The 21,903-nt window shown below is 39.8% G+C and overlaps 1 protein-coding gene across 5 annotated transcripts in view; it reads right to left on the bottom strand.

Annotated features, from left to right (window-relative positions):
- Positions 1-21,903, bottom strand: part of gphnb (gephyrin b) — a 123,301-nt gene that overhangs the window by 22,826 nt on the left and 78,572 nt on the right. For 2 of the 5 annotated variants that reach the window (XM_030721792.1, XM_030721793.1), the window contains exons 9-11: positions 6,182-6,223; positions 4,286-4,360; positions 136-192 (exon numbers count right to left, since the gene is read on the bottom strand). The exons of 2 other annotated variants lie outside the window; for them this stretch is intronic. In XM_030721792.1, the coding sequence (XP_030577652.1) occupies positions 136-192; positions 4,286-4,360; positions 6,182-6,223 (174 nt within the window). The remainder of the gene's footprint in view (positions 1-135; positions 193-4,285; positions 4,361-6,181; positions 6,224-21,903) is intronic. One more of the 5 variants, XM_030721794.1, reaches the window with a different exon arrangement.

Here is a 21,903-nt window from a genome sequence, read left to right as displayed (position 1 = left end):
AGAGTGAGTGAGAACTAGAGAGATAGCTAGGCAAGCGAGGAGGGAGGGGGGAGGGAAGACAAAGAGCAGGGCATTTGTTTTGCGCGCTCCTCGGAGGAGGGTGAGGGAAAAGGGAAAGGGGGGGGGGATAGTTACTCGAGAGCTGAAGGTCCTCCTGCGATCATCTTTAAGCCCCTCCAACCTACACTGGAGCTAGTGGAGATAAAGCATCGAATCACAGGCATCAGTGCATCTGTCCCAGCAACCAGAACACCACAGACAGACAGAAAAGACAGACAGACGGAAAGACAGACAGGCATCCACTACAACAAGCAACCCTAGCAGGAGTTGTGAGAGGAGCAGCAAGGAGAGATATTTGAGAGAGAGAGAGAGAGAGAGAGAGAGAGAGAGAGAGAGAGAGAGAGAGAGAGAGAGAGAGAGAAAGGCAAAAAAAAAAAACTAAAGAGAGAGGTGGGCTTTCATAAACAAAGTCCAGATGAGCACCTAGTGGCTTTTTGGCTTCCTGAAAATAGTGCTTTAGCAGAGGTTCATGTTGCGATTCTGTTGACCCAGAAATAATAAATGCATTCCATGATGATCAGAAGTTATTATAATATAATAATATATTAATGCTTTATCAATGTTTGTTGACTGGGACAGTTTGACTTACCACATGGTATCTTAATAAACCTTTATCCCACTGATTCAGTGCTGGTGCAGAACATGCCTTCTGCCGCTTTTAAGAACCAATCCCCATTTCAACAGGTCCTACAGGCTGCATTCATAAATCACGTGTGAATTTCTTAGTCGCTCTCATGTGCGCCTACTTTGTGCCCAGCAAATTTGTCGTGCGCTTTTATTATTTTATTGTTATTCTTACTGTGCACTTGTACACAGGTATTTTGGAAAATGCAGCTTTTTCTATGCGTTTTGGCTTTTCATCCACACATAAACAGCATTTTAGGTCACTGAAAAAGGAGCAAGTCCTTCCAGGGTGAAGATTTTTAGAAACTCTGTTTCCGTGTTTGCATGTGAACAAGGAAAACAGAGATTTTGTCTTGCAATGTACCTTTATCTCCTTTTGTCTCAGTGTGCATTGTATTATTGTTTGTTATCTTCTGATTGGCCAACATCTCTATTTGGTTAGAGTTATATCACCATCATATCACTGTCTGTGGATGTAGACTTTGATCATACCCCTGAAATGGCACCATGCTGGTGGAGAAAATTACGATCAAAACACCAGAGTTTTCCCTTCAGCTTTTAACCAATATCCTGAAATGTTGGTAATTTGTATACCCATGTTGATGTTTGCAAGTAACTTTCAGCGATCAAATGTAAGTTATACCTTAGGCAGGCAGCGGATAGGTAATCACGCAGATGGACTGCTTAGTGTTTTGAGGGTTAGCAGTGAACCATAACTGTAAGTGAGCTTACTGAGTTGAGATGAGGATCATACTAACATTAGTGCTTTGAATTAACAATACCTGATCATATTTATAATTTTACTACCTTTTCTAAGTCAGTACTAGCCTTTTTCCAGTGGACCTCATGATGGAAACAGGTATTGTTATTAGAAAATTTGTGCCAAAACTGCACAGCCCTTAGATTTCTTTTATATAACAGTATATAGACATACACCATTTTATAGATAGATAGATAGATAGATAGATAGATAGATAGATAGAGAGAGAGAGACAGAGAGAGTGAGAGAGAGAGAGAGAGAGAGAGAGAGAGGCATGATTAAAAACAAAAAAGGACAAAGGTGGGGATTAAGGGGACTAATTACAGCTACAGCAAGGCACAGATCAAACTTGCAGACATTGAAAAGCACATATGAAAACTAATGACCGTCAGCTAGGGCATTTTTTTGTACAAGGTGTGCCATTCTAAGAAAACTAAAGAGGACATCTAAAATTTAACAAAAATGATATAATTAATGCATAACAATTATATCAGAATCTTACTGCCTAACTAGTCTCCTTAAACACAAAGACAAACCACAAAGATCAAGTTTTCTACTTCTACCTAATCCAGTTTCACACTCTTTTATAGTAATGAATCATTAGTCTGTCTTACAGCAATATACGGTCACCATTAGCTAGGACATAGCTGAAAAACCTCAATGCAATGTGGAGCAATGACACTAATGCTGACATGGGCTGGAAACAAAACCTCAGTATGGCAAAAAATAGCTCAGTAGAAAAGATCATACCATCAGAGAGCCATGGGGAGAGACAGTTTGCATATGGAGATGAACACAGGGAAAAAGCTACAGGGGGATGTGTTAGAAGCGAGGAGAATATGTGGAGAATGAGTACAAAGGCAGACGGGGATGTTTTGGACGTTTAGAGGGGGAAAGGCAAAAAAGCAGAGTGTCAAACATTCTCGCACTCATTTCTAATCTACCCTTCGCTGCAATCCCCTGTTATTGATGAGAGACCGACCAAGTGAGAGAAGAGAATGGGCTTGTGTGAGGGATGCAAAATTTTAACAGGCACACATCATACACACAAGCACAAAGATAACAGTTTAAAAACTCCCTGAATGAGCAAAAATAAAGGAAAGAAATAGAAAAAAAAAATCAGCCAGTATTCACATTAGTGAGCGTTTGCATCCAAGCATTAGGCATGTTGTAGAGAATGCAGGCACACACACACACACACACACACACACACACACACACACACACAGATGAAAAACCATTGGTTTTCGTGCCAGAAACACTAATCACTCTAAACGGCAACCTTGCCGTCACCGCGGAAACAGCCGGACGACGGGCTGTCATGGAGATCTGCCCGGAAGATCAATGGGCTGGGGAGCGGGTGACGGCTGTGTGTACGGACACAGAATAGCGAGCGTGGCCAGGTCAGTGAGACACGTGGCCCAGTGCCTGTGAGCCGCCCAGAGGGAGAGAGAAAAAAAAAAAATCAATGGGGCCAATAACCAGCCGGCTAAGGAGATGCTCCAGGAAATGATGGGATGCAACTGCCGCGGTGCTGAGCTCAGCACAAAAACAAAGGAGCTGTCAGACAAATTATGCAAAAAGGGGAAGATTTATACATCCTCTGCATGGAGGAGAAGGCTGTGGCAGGGCAGGGAGGATTGTTACAAACTGGCTTCAACTGCCTTGCCCCTTGGGATGGAGAGAGGGATGGAGTAGAGGACAAAATGCCAGAGTGAGAGAAACATGGTAACTGTGGCAATCTAGAGCAATGGCTTCAACCTCCTGGAGAGTACACTCATGGCTTCCCGTGGGGAGGTCAGTTACTGTCCAGTGAGTCCTCTGTTAAGCAGCACGCTATCATATCCACATCAGGTGAAAAAAACAAACAAAAAAAACCAACCCACAAATACATTGCATCCTCTGCAGAAACCAGGCATGGATACAGACACCTGACAAATGTCCAGATGGGAGGATGAATGAAAGAGAATGAATGAGATAGAGGCATGAAGAAGAAATGTTGCGGACCATTAAAGATGGTGGTACATGGGACAGCTTGTAGACCAAATCAGATGGAAAACAATGTCCAAAATCATCTGACTTTTGAAAACATTTCATTTTTTTTTTTGCCCATGTGTATCACCACTGTACATCTAAATCTAAACCTAGCTCTGCGTGGCGTGTCGATACCTCCACTGCAGAAATATGTAACATGTGGAAGCATATTATGTGTATTTGTGTATATTAAGCAAGATCCCTTTTACAACTGCTTTAAACATGTGATTTGTGTCCACACAGGTCATGCAGAGAATAAAGACAGATCACTGGCCTCTATATTTGGAGCTGGTAATAATAAGCATTCTACTTATTTGCACGTATCGTGACCAGATCGTTATACGCAATTTAGTTAGGAGCAAACTGGCAGACTTACACTGTGACCTTCGCATCAAGAAAAATGATGCTGTTGCATCAGCATCTAGTTTTCCTTGGCATAGTAAAAGTTCATCTGTTAATTTTAAGGCTGACTGCTTGAGATAGCAGGAACAGTCTCACCCTGTGGTGATCTCTTGCTCTCATATAATTCATATCTATCTCTCAGTGTAACATAAGCCATTATATACTGTGTATTCCTCAAGTAGTTCCAGGTTTGCTCACCTGCTCCAGTGCTGCAGGTACATGCTATAGCAGAGTATGGCCCAGTGCAATCTAAAATACAGTGTGTGCCTCTCTCTCTTTCCATCAGCTTCCCTGCCTGTGTAGGTGAATGCTGGTGCATGCCACTAGTGTGTTTAGGTGCTCTGTGGGATGCCAGTGGCCTGCATGCCGGTAGATAAGAAGTTGCTAGAAGGTTAGCGGGTTTACCTGGTCCAAGGTAGAGTACCTTGACTTGAGCGTGATGACCTCATCCAGGTGAGCCCTGAATTCTCTCCGTGAGGCCTGGGGGAAGCCACAGGACAGTCACTCACCTTCATACCACACACACACACACACACACACACACACACACACACACACACACACACACACACACACACACACACACACACACACACACACACACACACACACACACACACACACAAGCCATGCACTCCCACTCTGACTGATACAACATATCAGTTAATAGTGCTTTTAGGACACAGCTGGACACACAGTCTGCTCATTTTGCATACAATTGCACCACCCACACCCACACACACCACACACACACACACACACACACACACACACACACACACACACACACACACACACACACACCAGAACTAAGCCATTGAAAGACACATATTATGCAGTCAGAGTAAAGAAAAAAAAAAAAAAAAAAAAAGTGCCAAACAAGTCACTGGAAAACTGCCAAAAAACACAACAGAACCAAAGATGGATGAGAAACACAACCAGTTCAGTGGATCTGACAACAGTTCCAGAAGAGCACTGCTAGTGAAAATACATATTTGATTTAATGTGCATGTTAAGATAAGAAGTGAACCCAAGAGAGTGCTTGACCCCTGTCTGTACCCACGGCCTCGCTAACTGTCTTTGTTTTGTTTTATGATTTTTTTTTAAGTAGAGATTAAGTTTTCATTGTTTACTTCTTTAATAATTCATTTTAATTTATTAACTTTTGTCAAAAATAAATATCAGAAACATCACTGTAACAATTATAAATTTACACTTTAAACCCTGAAACCATATGTTACATTAGAACCAATAAAATACAACTATATCTCATATATTAAAGCTGAGATTAAGATGGACACCAAAAATATCAACTTGCAGCTAAATCTTGTGTGAAATTATGTAAGTACCTGGGTAAACCTGAACATTACACAAATTTCTAAAAGACCTCAAACATACTGCATACTGGGCATTTCTGTACTGCAGTCTCTTGGTACTTATATATACACACTGATTAGATTACAACTAGTTTTGAGTTACTTGGATCTTTATGTCCTGTTTTGCATTTCAAAATAAAACTAAGTTACCTTTAACGCATTAGTACTTGAAATGACCCCCCCCCCCCCAACACTACTGTAGATAATTTATTTTTAAGCCCAGATCCGAAATCTGTAGTTTCATTACTGTGCAATTACAGTTAATCAATGGGCTTCAGTATCACAGTGGACAGCGTCAGCACCATTTGACGCCCTTGCATGGAGGTCATGTCTTTGACTGATCAGAGTCATTGGGCCCTGACCAGAGTAACAAGCACAGCAAAGGTGCAAAGCTTATATTTACCAGGCCTTTTCTCTTTTACGAGCTGATGAATGTGTGTCAGCGAGGCCCTTTAAATGGAACTGAAGTGTATACACAGAGGGAGAGAAACATACTTTGTTTGTGCAACCAGTATCACTTTCATTCAAATACATAATTCAAGCAACTTTCAACTTCAATTCTGAGGTTGAAACACATTTGAGTAATATGCCAAGTGATGGACGTTTGCTTATTCTGGAGGGTGTGTGTGCATGAAAACAAGGCAAAGGGTTAGATACAGTGTGTGTATGAGAATCAGACAACATTTCACTACAAGACAAAAAATACGCACAAAAACAAAGGATTGTGGGTTGTGTGGCAAAAACACAAAGAGACAGCAGGAGTGTAGCAGGCAAGTCAGCATACACACAAGGGAAAGGAAAGGAGGTTTAGGCAGGAAGCAGTCATGCCACGCAGGAAATAAGAGGTGCTGTTGGAGAGGGAGGAAGGAGAAACTGATGCCACGATGATGACCATAACGATGCATTAGAACCCATGCAGGAGTACCTCAGCAATGCTTAGGGTGGATGAACAGGAGGGGAGCCGCGCCTGGTGCCGCGAGAGAGAGGAGGGGAGAAGAGAAGAGGTTTAACAGAGCCAAAGCCGGGTTGAGCGGGGCACAGAGGCACACAGAGACTGAAGGGTGGAGTGGACAGCGCCCTCTGTTTTTCAGGAGGACATCTGCATTACAGGTCTCTGTGTGACTGTCTCAGATAGGCCAAAGCAGCCAAGGGCATGAAGGACAGGACAGGACAGGTCAGGTCAGGACAGCAGGTAGAAGTTACATGGGGATTCATTCCCCCATCAGAACAATAGGAGAACAGGTTTCACAGGAGAAAAAAATAAAATCACATATTAATGTAACATTTTCTTAGCCTGTCAATGTGTTTTGCAGTGGTTATGTTTTTCAACCTGATTAAAAAGAATCCACATGTATCCAGTTCCACGTGTATCAAGTTCTTACTCTTTAGAGAAGTATGCCTCTTTCTGCTAAGCTCTTAAGAAAATTGAACGACCAACTCGTTCTCATTCCCAGGGTGTCAGATCCATCCATGCATACCTGTGAAAAACCAAGTTCCACTTGCACCACAGATAAACACAGGGTGTCCTTGGGCACTGGGGCTGTCATACACCGGGGTATAACAACAGAGAGGCAAGTTCCTCACTCCCAAACTGTCACATTAAGCCCGACGATATAAGATTTTTAAAATCAATACCGATACTGATATTTGATGATTTAAAAAATCCAATATATCTTTCAGACACACGAAACTTAAACATAGTTCCCGAATCCTTACTAAGATAATATGACAATGCTGTTTAAAAATAATCTTGTTTTATTGTCGTGCAATACTTGTGTATTTCCTACCTGACTCTACTCGGATCAGCTGGCGTTTTAAGAGTGTTTCTACTTGATAAGCATCAACTTTTGAGCTGCCTGGCTACTGTTGTGAAGTGGTGTATTTTAAGCCAAAACACAATCTTTTCCTAAACCAAACCAATTCATTTTAGGTGGCTAAAACAAATTGGTTTGGCTTTGCTTTTGTGTTCACTGAGCAGAGTGTGAAAGCAAAGGTAAAGAAGCCAGTGAAGTGAAGAATTTAAATAACTCGCAAGATTCAAAGCTTCAAAACAGGACACAAACAGTGGTCTCCTGGCTGACGAGCTTCAGACTCCACCACCACTCCTACCACAGCCACACCAACGCCAAAGGACACCTTTTGCGTATTTCTGCAACACTGGGGATGAAAACTTGTTGAAATGAATGGTTGCAAAACTACTACATTATCCCATTATTTTGTATGTCGCCATCCTAGTCCAGGGTACTTCATGTAAAATCAAATATATGTGTAATGACGACATACGGACCGTGTATGACACACTCATTTGCTGTTGACTACATAACCAAAAAGAAAATATAAATTAATTCATCTTATAGCTCATGTTTCATGTTTGTGCTTGTAATACCCTGAGTGATATGGGTTAAAGTAACACCACTTATGTAAAAAAACCCACAAAGTTTGACTCCAGCATTTACCGTCACATTAGGACCTACACTCCCCTCCAAAATTATTGGAACAGCCATACCCTTTATTGTTGCTGTAGACTGAAAATATTTGGGTTTGACATTAAATGATGAATATGAGCATCTCAGCTTTCATTTCCAGGTATTTACATCTGGATCTGACACACAGTTGAGAAGATAGTACCATTTGTCTGAACCCACCCATTTTTCTTGTGACAGGTATGTTTTTGTTGCCCGGGTGTGTCCTGCTACATTGATTATTCAAACAATAAATAGCGCAGAATGTCTACACTCAGTTTCAGATTTGGGTTTTGCCTGTGCAGACTGTGCATTTATAGTTAGAGGAGTAAGCAACATAAAAACCAGAGAACTGTCTGTGGGTGAAAAACAAGCAATTGTGAAGCTGAGAGAAGATGGAAAATCAATCAGAGCCATTGCACAAATATTGGCCATAGCCAGTACAACTATTTGGAATGTCCCGAAGAAAAAAGTCGTCACTGGTGTACAAACAGATGTTTAACAGGTAGACCAAGGAAAACAATAGTTGATAACAGAAACATTCAAAGTGCTGTAAAGAACGACCCTAAAACAACTGTTAGTGACATCAGGAACAACGTCCAGAGGGCAGGAGTGAAGGTATCACAATCTACTGAAAAAAAGTAAAAGGTGTCACCAGAAGATGCAAACCACTAATTAGCAAGAAGGACAGAAAGTCCGGGCTGGAATTTGTCAAGAAGTGCAGAGACAAGGCTCAGAAACTCTGGGACAAAGGAGTTCATCAGAAACACAGGAAATGGAAGGTTTTCGGTTGGCCTAGCCAATCCCTATAGTGCACTTTACCTGCTAAAGAGGAGACTGAAGGAAGTAACCCCCCAGAACAAAGGCTGCAGTGAAAGCCGGGATAAGAATCACAAAAGAATAATGCAAAAGTTTAGTGATGTCAGTGAGTCACATGCTTGATGCAGTTACTGCAAGCAAAGGATTTGCAGCTAAATAGTCTTAGTCATAGTCTTAAAAGGTCTTATTCACTTTAATCTATTTTAAGTTTATCTGTTCCAGTTCTTTGGCTCAAAAGAAAAATGGTTGGGTTCAGACAAAAGGTGCTGTCTTCTGAACTGTGTGTCAGATCCAGATGTAAACACCTGGAAATAAAAACTGAGATGTTGATCGTTTGTCTCATATTGACTTTTTGATGTCAAAGCCAAATATTTTCAGTCTACAGCAAAAATAAGCGTGTCCACATGGTGGAAAATCTGTATTTTTCAATGGCGCCATTTGAAGGACTTGAACAAGAATGCAAACCTGACCACACTGCAGTAAAAATGCCAGCCCTACAGTCAACACAGATGTCAATCATGGCTCCAACATGTCTCCAACTGCAACTTCAAATCACATGTGAGATACTGATAAAAAAGACACTGTAAACCACAAGTACACGGGGCATAAATGAGCCTAGGAAAAGGCAATGTTATTTGTTCCCAGCATCCCCAACTATCACCTGTTACTGCTCCACTGGGGTCACCCATGATTGCTGCATTTTTATTCAGGCTGTGGTAAGACACTTTTAATAACAATCCATCCATCAAAAAGCACATGAAATTTTTTTATTAACTCCCCTAATGAGGCTAGAAAGCGGTTATGTCTCAGCCTATTTTAGGGAGATATTTCAGTAGGGCGCTCACAGATTATCAAGTTTCTCTTACTTTAGAGACATAGACTCATTAGATTTGCCAGATTACAGAGATTAATTTGATTTATTGATCATAGTGATTATGCTGGTCATGTGCTGGACGGAAAGCCAATCACTGTGCCTGCGACAGATGCTCTATAGCCTTTCATTCATGTGCTAGTTTGCCAAAATATCAAAAACAAAAACTGCACATAAACACAGCCATCTGGGTTGGCTGTTTTTTCTGGTCTAAGAGCCTTCCAGCTATGACATATCACTGGGAAACCCATTTAGAAGTGTTACATCTAGTCCCAAAATAATGACTAACATGAAAGCAAAGCTCATATGAATTATTAGCAAAGCCATTAGACAATTCCTGACTTTTCCTCATGAATCAGTAACATTTTAGATTATATAATAAATAGCCTTTGTAAAGCAGCACTGTCAAGGAGATGAGCGTTTCATCCCTCCTAATTGAAATGCTCTACATTCACAGCAGTTGCCCTCATCAAGCTCACAGCTCAGATAATGGACACTGGCAGGAAACCACAGGAGGTTACAAATTGAAACTCCAGAGTAAACTACACGAGGTTCTCCTAAATACTGTAGCAGCAAGGTAGTGCTCAGTTCACTTCCACAGATTGAACTCACCTGTCCTACTTTTTTCCAACCTTGGATTTTTATGTCTATCATCTTCTATTAAAATTGAATCGTATACACTCTGTATGATAGAAGTTGTGGACATTGTTAGATGAGGTTTTCTATCAGGTTACTGTGGTAGCAGAAGAGGGGTGTCATGAATATGGTACAGTATTTTGTAGCCCTACCAGTAACTACTGGAATACATAAAATCCACAAAATGGGAAACTTTTCCCTGTTAAATTAAAACAATAAAATACTTGCTGATAGATTTCCAAAAATCAAAATGTTATATTACAATTTAACTACTGTTATCTACAGCTTTTATTTTTAACTGTAAAAAAAATAAGGTACTTTATAAAATAAAGGCTTTACAGTATAATACTGTCAGGTTGCTGTGACACTGTTATTTAGGTTCTTTCCAGATCAAATCATCATGGACCTTCTGCTTGACCATCTCTGATTGGCCTAAAAAGTTTATGGGCCAAAGTTTGTGTGTGTGTGTGTGTGTGTACATTATATATATATATATATATATATATATATATATATATATATATATATATATATATAATTATTAATAATTAAAATTTATATATAAAAATTATTATATATAATTATTCTTTTGAATTTTAGCTTAATATATCAAATACTTTTAAAGACATATTCTATCTATCTATCTATCTATCTATCTATCTATCTATCTATCTATCTATCTATCTATCTATCTATATTATAAAAATAGTCCGTCAATCCACTTCCAGCATGTTTTTTCATACTTGAACTATTAAAGATAAAAATCATATTGCAAAAGACAACTAGTGACAATTTCTGAACAGTACATAGTTGTATTTTACAATAATGATAAATTATTGTAAGTAGAATACTTTTAATGTGAAATTATTAGTCACAAAAATGAGGAAAATGCTATTTTAGGCTAACCCATTAATCCCTTTTTCATTACTATTAATTGTTTTGCTATATTTGTTTGTACAACAATTTTACAGTAGTACTTGTGCTTTTAAAAAAATAAATATTTAGAAAAGCTTGATATATGATGCTAAAATTTCACAGCCGTCTTTATAAATGTCCAAATTTGAAAGCTTAAAGGTACAGTAAGTGACTCCATGTTCCACCACCATATTCAAATAGGCAACATAGAAGTACATCAGACTCAAGATATGAAGGATCATACCTATGTTTTATCCTGGAAGAAGGGGTCCCCGTCACCAATGAAATTAAAAGGTGAAGGAAAGAGACAATGCCACCGGCATCTTACTAAAATGTCATCATTTTCCTCCTCACCTCAAGCCTCATTATATGAAGTGAAGTCAGCACTCTAACACACACAAATGTGCATAAACATACTTATTTATTTCCAATATTGTCACCATTATTTATTGTCAGCAGATTAGCTGGTTGTAAGCTAACATTATGCCAGCTAATGTTGGGCTGGAATGTCCTAAAAATCACTTTCCCTCTGATAAACAGTTTGATTGCATCAATTATATGAGAGTTTATTCACTAAACGTCAGAGTCCAACAATGTTGCATCCCCTCCAAAGACAGTTTCACTAATGCTGGCTAACAGCAGCTAACAGTAGCTAACAGCAGCTCTTACTGTCAGAAAAGTTCAGCATATCCTCAACAACTCACCTCAGTATTGCTGTCAACGGTCAGAAGTGAGCTTCTCTGACTCATCAACCCCTATTGGATTCCTTTCACAAAGTTTTACAGCCTCCTCCAGAGTAAATAAAGGTGGACTAAACAGTGGACTGACAGTCTTCCACAGATAGGGAAAAACTCTATCAATACTGAAAGTCAAAATAATTTCTTCAGAAACTATGTTACACAGGATTTATTCACTAAATGCTTTGTCAGGTCTAGACTCACATCACTCAGTACCTTTATACTAGATTATAATCGCAATAAAAGGATCGAAAAATAAAGCAAACACAAAGACAATATTAACACCAAATATTTCCAAACATATTAATGGTGACAGTAAAAATATTTGTGCATCAGAATAATGCCCAGTCAGTTTTACATTATTCCATTACTGTCATGTTCAAATATTGTAACTGGTGCACTGACATTGCAGTGTTGGTGCCTTTTAGATCATTTTAATGCAATTATCTAAAAATAATACGGCTTTTTGTGTGACTACACCACCCAAGCATTCTGTGCACAGTTTTTCAGTGAGTAAAATTCAAGTGTTTTTTTTCATTTATGTTACCTGTGACATAATGATCAAGTCTAGTAGGTGCTCCTTGCTAATCTAATTAGCTTATAACTCACAGCTCACACAAAAGTCCACAAACTACTGGGTGACATCATCACAGTGGAAACTCCCAATTTTTTTTTTATATACAGTCTATAATTTCTTTACAGTTCAAAGTATGAAAGTAAAAGAAGAAGAAAGAAGAGAAAATGTAACACCTGGGATTAGATTACACATACGTATGTGCTGAATTATAGATTTAGTTTGGTCAAAGCAAACACTTTTTGAATGATATCACCAGCTGATTGTGCAGGTTTATGATGAGTTGCTTTTCTTTACTTGTCAAATTAAACTTTAATGCTGTCACTGCTTTAAAGTTATTTTCAGATTTGTGCTTACAGTTTCAAAACATAGCTAGTGAAATAAAAAAAAAAAAAGAACTCTGCTCTCGAACAGCTCCCTCAAGAATAACTAATGGTGGTTGAGAATCCACACTGGAAAAACCAAACAACCAGTAGCCAAGGCTGACCAGGAGCATGTGCTGTGTGCATTTTAATCTTGCCCCAGCCATTCATCACAGCCCTCCTATGGCCATGCCTACATATGTTAGAAATTAATGAGCTACTGAGTGAATTTTCAGCGTGGCAGAGAGCATGCATTAGCACAGCTGATTTGACAGGCCTGTGTTATACCCGCGCTTACCAGTCTCCCCCCGCTTCACATTCCCAGCCCACATGATGATGGAGCACGCTCAGTACAGCTGGTCAGACAACTCATCCACTCTTACTGCCTTTCATTTCCTGTCTGTTTTCTCTCCCCCCTCTCTTTCTGTCTCGCTGTTCACAGCTCTTGTACACTTTCTATTCTCTCTCGACTGCCCTAAAGGCAAACTCTGAGTCAGTGGGCGTGAGTAACTCAAGACAAATATAATATCGCATACAATGCACGCAAACTTCACACGTGCAGATGCAAGTTTGTAATGCATGTGTGTAGAAGAGAGAATTGTTTACATGGATGACATATAAACTATATGCTCTTGAATATCTAATAACCTTTATAACAAAAGTGGAAAATCCAAGCGTGCACATGCTCTTTGCACACATGAACGAGCACACTGGACTCAGCTGAAATTATTTTGATTTAAAGCCTGAAGCACTTTGACCCAAATGGTCAATGGGTTCCAGGAGCCAAATAAAGGCAGAGAGGGCCAACTGTGTGTACATTAATCAGAGACAAAAGAGCACTTTCCTCTTGGCCATAGCTACTTTCATCTGGTCTCTCTCTGCAACACTCACAATTATTACAATACAGTCTGTTTCTTTTAAGCTTTCTCAGCCATCCTTCTGCACCTGACATTTTGCAGCACAGTTGTTCCTCACAGCTAAACAACATCAGTCTACCTTTTCCATCCAGCTACTGAAGGCTATTGTGTCGCTTCTGCACAGAGACTCTGACATGTATGTTTCTACTTTCCTTAAGGCTACACTAAGATTGGATTAAGCAGGTTTATAAAAGAGAGAAAGAGTAGACAAAGTGTCCAAGGGTCTCATTTTTCAAAAGCTAAAAACAAAAACAACGACGACAAAAAAAAACTGTCAGTATGATGTGAATATTTTAGTGTCTCCAAAGCCAGCCAGCTTGTTTCATGTGTTTTTTTAAATTTAAAAAACAAAACAAAAAACTCTAATTTTAATGCAGCAATCAGTATTGTTTTGGTAGGTTTCAATACACAGACATGTCTATATTCTTCTAAGGGTCTCATTTAAAAAGGAGACCCTGACCCTTAGGTGACCAGACAACTATCAGAAACACTAGAAAGACATCACCAAACTTCACACTATCCTCCTTAAAAACTCAATATGCTGTGATTTTGCTATAAATTACGTAAACAAGATAACACAGGCTCATTAATAATTATTAGAGGTGCTGATAGGTGACCTACTCCACCTTATTTCCAGTCTCCAAGCTAAGCTAATCAGCTACTAATGTGCAGTTTTGTATTTACAATACAGACCGAGGAGCAGTATAAATTTCTCATATATCTTTAGGCAAGAAAGCCAAAAAGCTCATATATTTCCCTAAATGTCAAACTAATCCTTTAAGAAAAGGTCAATTTTCAAGGCACTGGATTAATTTTCTGCTTGCCCGGATGCAGGCTGTGTTTTTTTTGTCATATCCTAGTCTTAAGAAACACAAAGAGGCACAGCTCTATTTTCTCCACAGGTTCTCGCAGGCTCCACAAAGTATAGCCTCCATAATGCTGCAATTATTTTCGCTGTACCTGACATTTAGCTATTAGTGGCATCATTCTCCACAGTTACATCAGTATCTTGCCGCCTCTCCTTGTCAACTGTTTAAAAGCCACCGTGGATTCTGAAGGTGTTGCTTCCACACGTCTTCATCCATATTGCCCTCATTTCCATTTACAGTAGTGCTCCAGCTAAGCTGCTCTGTTATTGCCTGGAAGGAAGCACATGATAACTCCAGGGACAAGGAATAACAGTGAAGGCATCAGCATCATGGGGTTTCTTATTCCTGTTCCGCATAAATTGTAAGGTGCTCTGGATAAAAGCAGCAGCTGAAGGAGGAAGGGAAATGTGGATGGAGTGACTTCTACTACTTAAGTGACTGATTGCTGAAGTGCAGAGTCCTATGAGATATTGTGTCGCTTACTCATAGTCATCATCCTTTCTTTGTCTTTTTATGTAACCGCCACCATCCAACACGACAGAAACACCACCACCACAATATCAGGCTCATGAGCCCCTTACTCTTTTTCCACATTCTGCAGCCCACTGCTAGTTCAAGCTAGTCAACAGTATACTACATTACTCACCCTCCTACCACCTAACTAATCCATGGCCTGACACTGCACCTCCTTCAGGCATCATCTTCCTCATCAACATCAGCACACATGCACAAATAATATTTGCAAAACACACACACTGCACACGCAATATTTCCACCCCCATGCCCACTCAGCTAATAATACAAAATCCTTCAGTTATTAAACACGCACACAAGCGACTTCCGCACACATAACCCTCTACACTCAAAACCTGTAAACACTCTCTCTGATTTGCAGGAGGAAAGACATTACTTACCATCTTCTGCCTGGAGTCGAAACAGAATGAGCTCCCCAGCACATGCACACACGAACACACACTTTTACACACTCACTAACTGTGAGAGGGTGAGCGAGGAAGGATGGGAGAGAGAGAAAACGCGATAAGAAGGGAAGGCTGGAGTGGGAAGGATGCATAAGACGGCGAGAGAGTGGTGAGGAAATGCAACAGCCAAAGAGACAATGAGGAGGAGGAGAGAGGAGGAGGGCATATAGCTGCACATACGGTGATGTGTGCTGTCCTAAATTGTACATGCATGACTGAGGTCTGTGTGTGCAGACTGCTGCGTTATATGTGTGAATTTCTCACGAGTCTTTCTGTTGAGGAAAAATGACAGATGTGATTCTTTTCCCTTCCCAATCCTCATTCTTTCAACTTTATTCTACCTCCTTCTGTCACTTCCAGACTGATTTGAGATGAATGAATCAGTGGAGGGGGGGCATGCTGAGGCTAATATGAGGTGAGCTACTGGACTCAACCTCTGGGATGGACAGATGCATGAAGATTGACAAAAAGACAGACATGCAGCACAGGCCAAGCTGTCCTCTGTTAACTCTGTGTGCATTTTAATTTCCTTCCATCTCCCCTTCGCCACCTCCTACTCTCTCCCAGTCCCTTGTCCTCTCTAAGTCATTAGCTATCTATCCCTTTCACTCCCTCCCACTCTTTTCTTCTCTCCTTTCTCCGTTCTCAGTCACTCCATCATAAATCCTCCACACTTCCAGCAGGCCAGGAGATGAGGAGTCACATTTATGAGCCTTACTGCAGTGGAGGAGGACAATAACACATATCTAGCACTATTGCCACCTTGCTGAAGACACACACACACACACAAACACATCAGCAGATACACAAGTGGTCACTACTGTCAAGTTAAATCAAACATAATAAAACTTTCAGTAGAACACAAAAGCATATAAAAACTCCTATCTATCACTTGTGCAGGAAAATAAACCTAAAAGAACGACCACACGAGCTGTAAAGCTGAATTAGAATGTCACACTGCGCCTTCACCCCAACAGTAAAGCATCTCGTAACACACTCACCCACTGCAGTATACAGTAAATGGACAAACGTAATGGAATAAGTAAAAAGATCCCGCAGCATAAAAGCAATCAATACATTTTAACTGTAGTCTGTGTGATTTTATCAGTCAAATTACAGAAAAAATAAACACTCCTCTGAGTACGGAAACTGCTCTAAATCTCTAGAGTCAACTGGAGCCATAAAGAAAACCCCTCCTGATTTGTTTTTAATAAGAATGATATCTAACATGTATACCCAAAACTTCCCAAAATGTGCTAAGTTAAATTAAGATCTTGTGACACAGAAGACCTTTGTGTATTATTTACTTCTATTTCATATTATTAAATCTGTTCATAACAATATACTGTACATTCCTATTCTCCACGGGGAAATCTGTCCTGGTTTGAGATGCTGCACACGCATAACCACATCCATAAATGAGTCCAGGCTGCAAGCAGGGCAGCACCACAGGCCACACTGAATATGGGTTTTTGTGAATGGCAGTGTTTACCATCTTGAATATATAAGGCACAGTTATTGATCCTAACTCTTCACTTAAAGGTTCATCAAAGCGCATGCTCAGCATATTATTCCCCTCACACTGGAAAACCATACAGCATTTAACTGGCTGTATCTGAATACCTTTTTTTTTAGTCAACTATTGTTCAATACATTTAACATTCACTGGGACCATTTTCAGTGCTACTTTTACTTTCTTGCATTTTTTTACATTGCACCTTTGATGAATTCTGTAACTGCATGAACTGGAGAAAGGAGCTAATGACCAAGTCTCTGGGAACTGAAAAATTAAGCCAACACACAAATGCCAAAAACTGCAGTACCACTTGAGAGAGACTGGTACAAAAACCCCCACCTCTGGTTGCTGTAGCCATGTTTTTTTTTTTTTTTTTTTATAACTAACCTGTTAAAACTCTATTAATTCTTAAAGTTATTTGTGATCAAAGATGTCGCTGGTTTGAGTGATAGATGGGCCCCGCACCAACCGCTAGCTTTATCTCATTTAATTCTAGTCACTGAACTCAACCTGTTTACTGGGTTTATGTTGCTGGTGCATATTTGAATATATTAGCACAATTATAGTTGTGTGAAACGTTTTCACAGGATTCTATGCAATCCTGTGAAAAACTAAGCTCAGCCTTACTGCTTCCATAGGAATTAAAAGGGTAAATAGGAGCCAGGAGCTGCTAATCAAATGCACTTGATAATCAGCAAATGTGCCCACCTCTGTAAAAGCAGTAGCTTTGTCAGTTTGCTTGTCTAGAACATCGTGTGTTAACACGATGCCACAGTGCTCTAAGGATTGGACATCCCAGCAAATACACCCCAAGGTCAAAAAACTACAGCGCTACATCTCAGACTCTACAGGCCTCAGTCAGCATGTTAATTATTAAAGTTCATGACAGCATAATTAGAAAAAGGCTGAAAAAGCATGGCTTGTTTGGAAGGCTTTCTGAGAGAAAGCCTCTTTTTTCTAATAAGAGCATGGCAGCACAGCTTATGATTGCAAAAGCACATTTGAACAAACCACAAGACTTTGGGAAAAATGTCTTTTGGACAGATGAGACCAAAGTGGAGATGTCTAGTGAAAGTCAAACACAGCATATCACCACAAATATCAACTATCAAGCACAGAAATGAAGGGGTGATGATTTGGGCTTGTTTTGCAGCCACAGCACCTGGGCACCTTATTGACCATGAACTCCTCTGCATACCAAATTTTTCTACAGTCAAATGTGAAGCTATGTGTCTGACAGCTAAAGCTTAACTGAAATGAGCACAGGAACAAATCTACAACAGAATGGCTGAAAAACCAAAAAAATGAATGTGCTGCAACAGCCCAAAGTCCAGATTGCAACCCAACTGAAATGCTTTGGCAGGACCTTAAGAGAGCTGTGCATAAACTAATACCCTCAAACCTCAATTAACAGACGCAACACTGTAAAGAAGAGTGGACCAAAATCCCTTCACAATGATGTGAGAGATGGATCAAGTCATACAGAAAACAATTACTCCAAGTTCTTGCTGCTAAAGGTGCTTCTACAAGCTACTGAATCTTAGGGTGTACTTAGTTTGTCAAAGAGCTGCATAAATTCCTGTGAAAATTTCACAGAACTGTTCTATTTCACAGAACTGTATGTGTTGTCTGCTCCAGCTTTTCACTGAGTGACATTCTAATATCATTTTAGTTATGTGTTGGCACTAAGTATAAAGTGTAAACGACTCACAAACCCTGTAAACAAACTGCTTCATCCTCACAGTTCCAAACCAAATCTGGGCAACAGGATTTAGAACACACACACAGACACACGTGCATGCACACCCTCCAGAAATTGATACTTTTGGACACTAAGGAGTCATATTTCCTGTTAAGGGTTAGAGAAGGAGAAATCTGCCATACAGGCTTACAGATCATTGATCTGTCACACTACAGCCAGCTGAGCTGACACTATAACAGGGCATTCGCATACAGCCACAGCATAAATCATTCATATCCCGCTGACAGATCACTTCACTTTGTCAGTGATACTCTGTCACTATACATTTGCAAGTGATGATGCTGTGATCTGAGTACAGATCAGGCCCAGGCCAAACTGCATGTGCAGTCTTTCTTTCATGCTCATGTCACACATCACACTATTAAAAATGCTTTTACTTATTTACCAATAATACTTTATGTATGAGCGTGTCTGTTCACATACGTGCGTACATTAATATTCCCTGTTGGTCTGCAGCAGTGACCTGAATGTCAAATGTCCACACTGAAGGTTACCAAAATGGCATGGTTTGCACTACGGCAATATATCATATCCTACATTCCAGTGGAGGAGGTGATTTCCATAAGCCCTGGCTTTGGCTCCAAAGCCATACGTCAAACCACTAATCAAAAAAATGCTATGGGACCAGGGCGAAAAAGAGGCAGTGTCCTCTAGGTGCACAGCCAGCACCTGTGCAAAGGCACCATCAGAGTGAGAGCATTGAATATTTTAATTAAAATAAATGCCAATATATGTCAAGTTGATGGGGTGTTTGGAACAGTATACAATACACAGACAGTAAGTAATGTTAGCCCTTGGAAATGCACAGTGATCAAGGTGAAAGCTCTGATGGAAAGGGGAGTGTAGATATACAGTAAGCACAGCAGCCGCGCTAAGGAAGCAATATTATTTTATCCCTCCTATTCACATTACCAAGACCCATTACTGATGGGGATATCCTCCCACTATTAATGACAATATAAAATATAGAAGTCAGAATAACATTATAGACCCATTTCATAATAGAAAACCCTTCAGCAGATATCTTACTACCTTTTGCCCTAATTTGAAGGCTTTGCCCTAAACCTTTATCCAAATACTTTTAAGTCACCCCTGGGTTAGTAAAGATACAATATATTTTCCAGCAAAACATGTTTTCAATATTGATAATACTCATTAAATCAAAACAATTTTAAGCATACTGTGAGAGATTGATATTCTTTAATTACCTTTAACATTTCTACAAATACTTTTCGGTAACCACATTCTTGGACAGACACAATACATTTCCATGGTAAACAAATTAGAGGAAGTACATACTGCACTCTTGTACAAGGGTGTACACTACATAATGTCTATTTATATAATCTATAACAATAAGCCAGAAATAATGCATACTTACAAGGTATTTACATCATATTATACTGATGTGTGTATAGGAATATTACTACATGATAAATCTATACTACATAATCTGCTGCTATCAATGCATTATGTACAACATCATTATAATCATGAGGCAACCATGCACAAAACATAATGCAAGAATGCTGTTAACATTTGAGCAATATTGCTGAGCAGTAGGTATGGCTTTAATATTGCTAGCCCCAACCGGTCATAGCGGACGACTGCCCCTCCCCGAGCCAGGTTCTGCTGGAGGTTTCTTCTTGTTAAAAGGGAGTTTTTCCTTCCCACCATTGCCAAATGCTTGCTCATTTTGACTATTGGGTTTTCTCTGTAATTATTGTAGGGTCTTTAACTTACAAATTGAACTGCTATATGATGACTCATAGCCTGTTCTATTTATGGCTGTGAGTCACCCCTGACCAACATGTTAGACAATGTTCAGCCAATCAGATGTTGGCATCACAGGCTAATCAATAATACTGCAGCCTTGAACTGACGTTACTATAAACAGACTGACTTTTGGGATTCTCCATTTTCTCTCTCTCTAGCTAATAAACATCCAGGAATATGACTATTGTGTTGCACATCTTTGAAGAGTGAAGAACACAAGGTAAAACCTCATCGATAGACACCCATATGGACAGATGGACATACGACTATCACGTTGCACACCTTTGAAGGGTAAAGAAAATGTGCCAAATTTCATGGCTCAATGTATGTGTGACAATGTATGTGAACACTTGGTTATGAATTTAGATTAGTCAACTCCTCCTACGAATAGATAATCTAAAAATGAGAGTCTGTAAGAGCAGCCACTAGATAAATACTGTTTAGTCATTTCTTATTAGAATAAGAATTTTAGTGCCTTTATTGGCCGATTGATGAATCAGACTGAAAACTGTGAGAGGAGTATTATGGATTATCAAGGTTAAATCAGACATTGCTTCACTAAATCAATCCTGGCAACAAATGTGATGCTACCCAGAAATCAAACAGAAATGATTTCACTTTGAGTTCAGCCAACTGTCCACACAGAAATGAAAACTGTTGTGACTGCTGGATAAAGACAGTGGATGTACTTACATATCAACTTGCTACAGCAACTGCTCCAGGGATTTCAAGGGACTACGTCATTACAAAAAACAAACCCACAACAACAAAAAACATGGGATCTTGAATGTTATACTACATTATTCTCTGTGGTTATGTCTCTGTATACCAATGAGCATAAAACATCTAACTAATACTACTTTAGTGAGAATAAGAACAAGAGACAAAACCCCCAAAAACACTCACAAAACACACATACACACTGTCAACCATCCTCCGAATCAAAGCCCCGTCTCCCATATGCTTCATTAATCCAAACTCACCGTTGCATAACTGTACTAAATGCTCACAAGAGTGGAAGGGTACAACTACTCTCCGCGTATCTTGTGCATGTGACATCTTGCTGTGTGTGTGTGCACAAGTAAGAAACAGCGTGACAGAGAAAGAAATCTGGTTACATGAATGGCTTGTAAAGCTGCTCGTGGGCTGTATGTTGTGTGTGGCGTGTGAGCGCAACACAGACACCTTCTGTCAGGAGGATGATTTTGTGAGTCAAAATTTAATATATGCAGTGTGTGTATGCATTCCAAGTTGCTGCACTGCAGACAGACAGGTTTGACCATCAGTTCGCTCTACAGGCACTTAGACTTTATACTTAGCAGCAAATCCTTTCGTACAGGATATAAACTCCCACCGTGATGATGTGGACATTTAAATGCAACTTTGTTATTGCAAAAACACTCGCTATCCACTTGAAAATAGGACCGTATGCATAGTCACATTACTTGAAG

The sequence above is a fragment of the Archocentrus centrarchus genome, chromosome 24 (assembly GCF_007364275.1).
Source record: "Archocentrus centrarchus isolate MPI-CPG fArcCen1 chromosome 24, fArcCen1, whole genome shotgun sequence".
Classification (NCBI taxonomy): domain Eukaryota; kingdom Metazoa; phylum Chordata; class Actinopteri; order Cichliformes; family Cichlidae; genus Archocentrus; species Archocentrus centrarchus.
The sequence above is the reverse complement of the archived record's forward strand: the minus strand, read 5'-3'. Positions and strand labels throughout refer to the sequence as shown.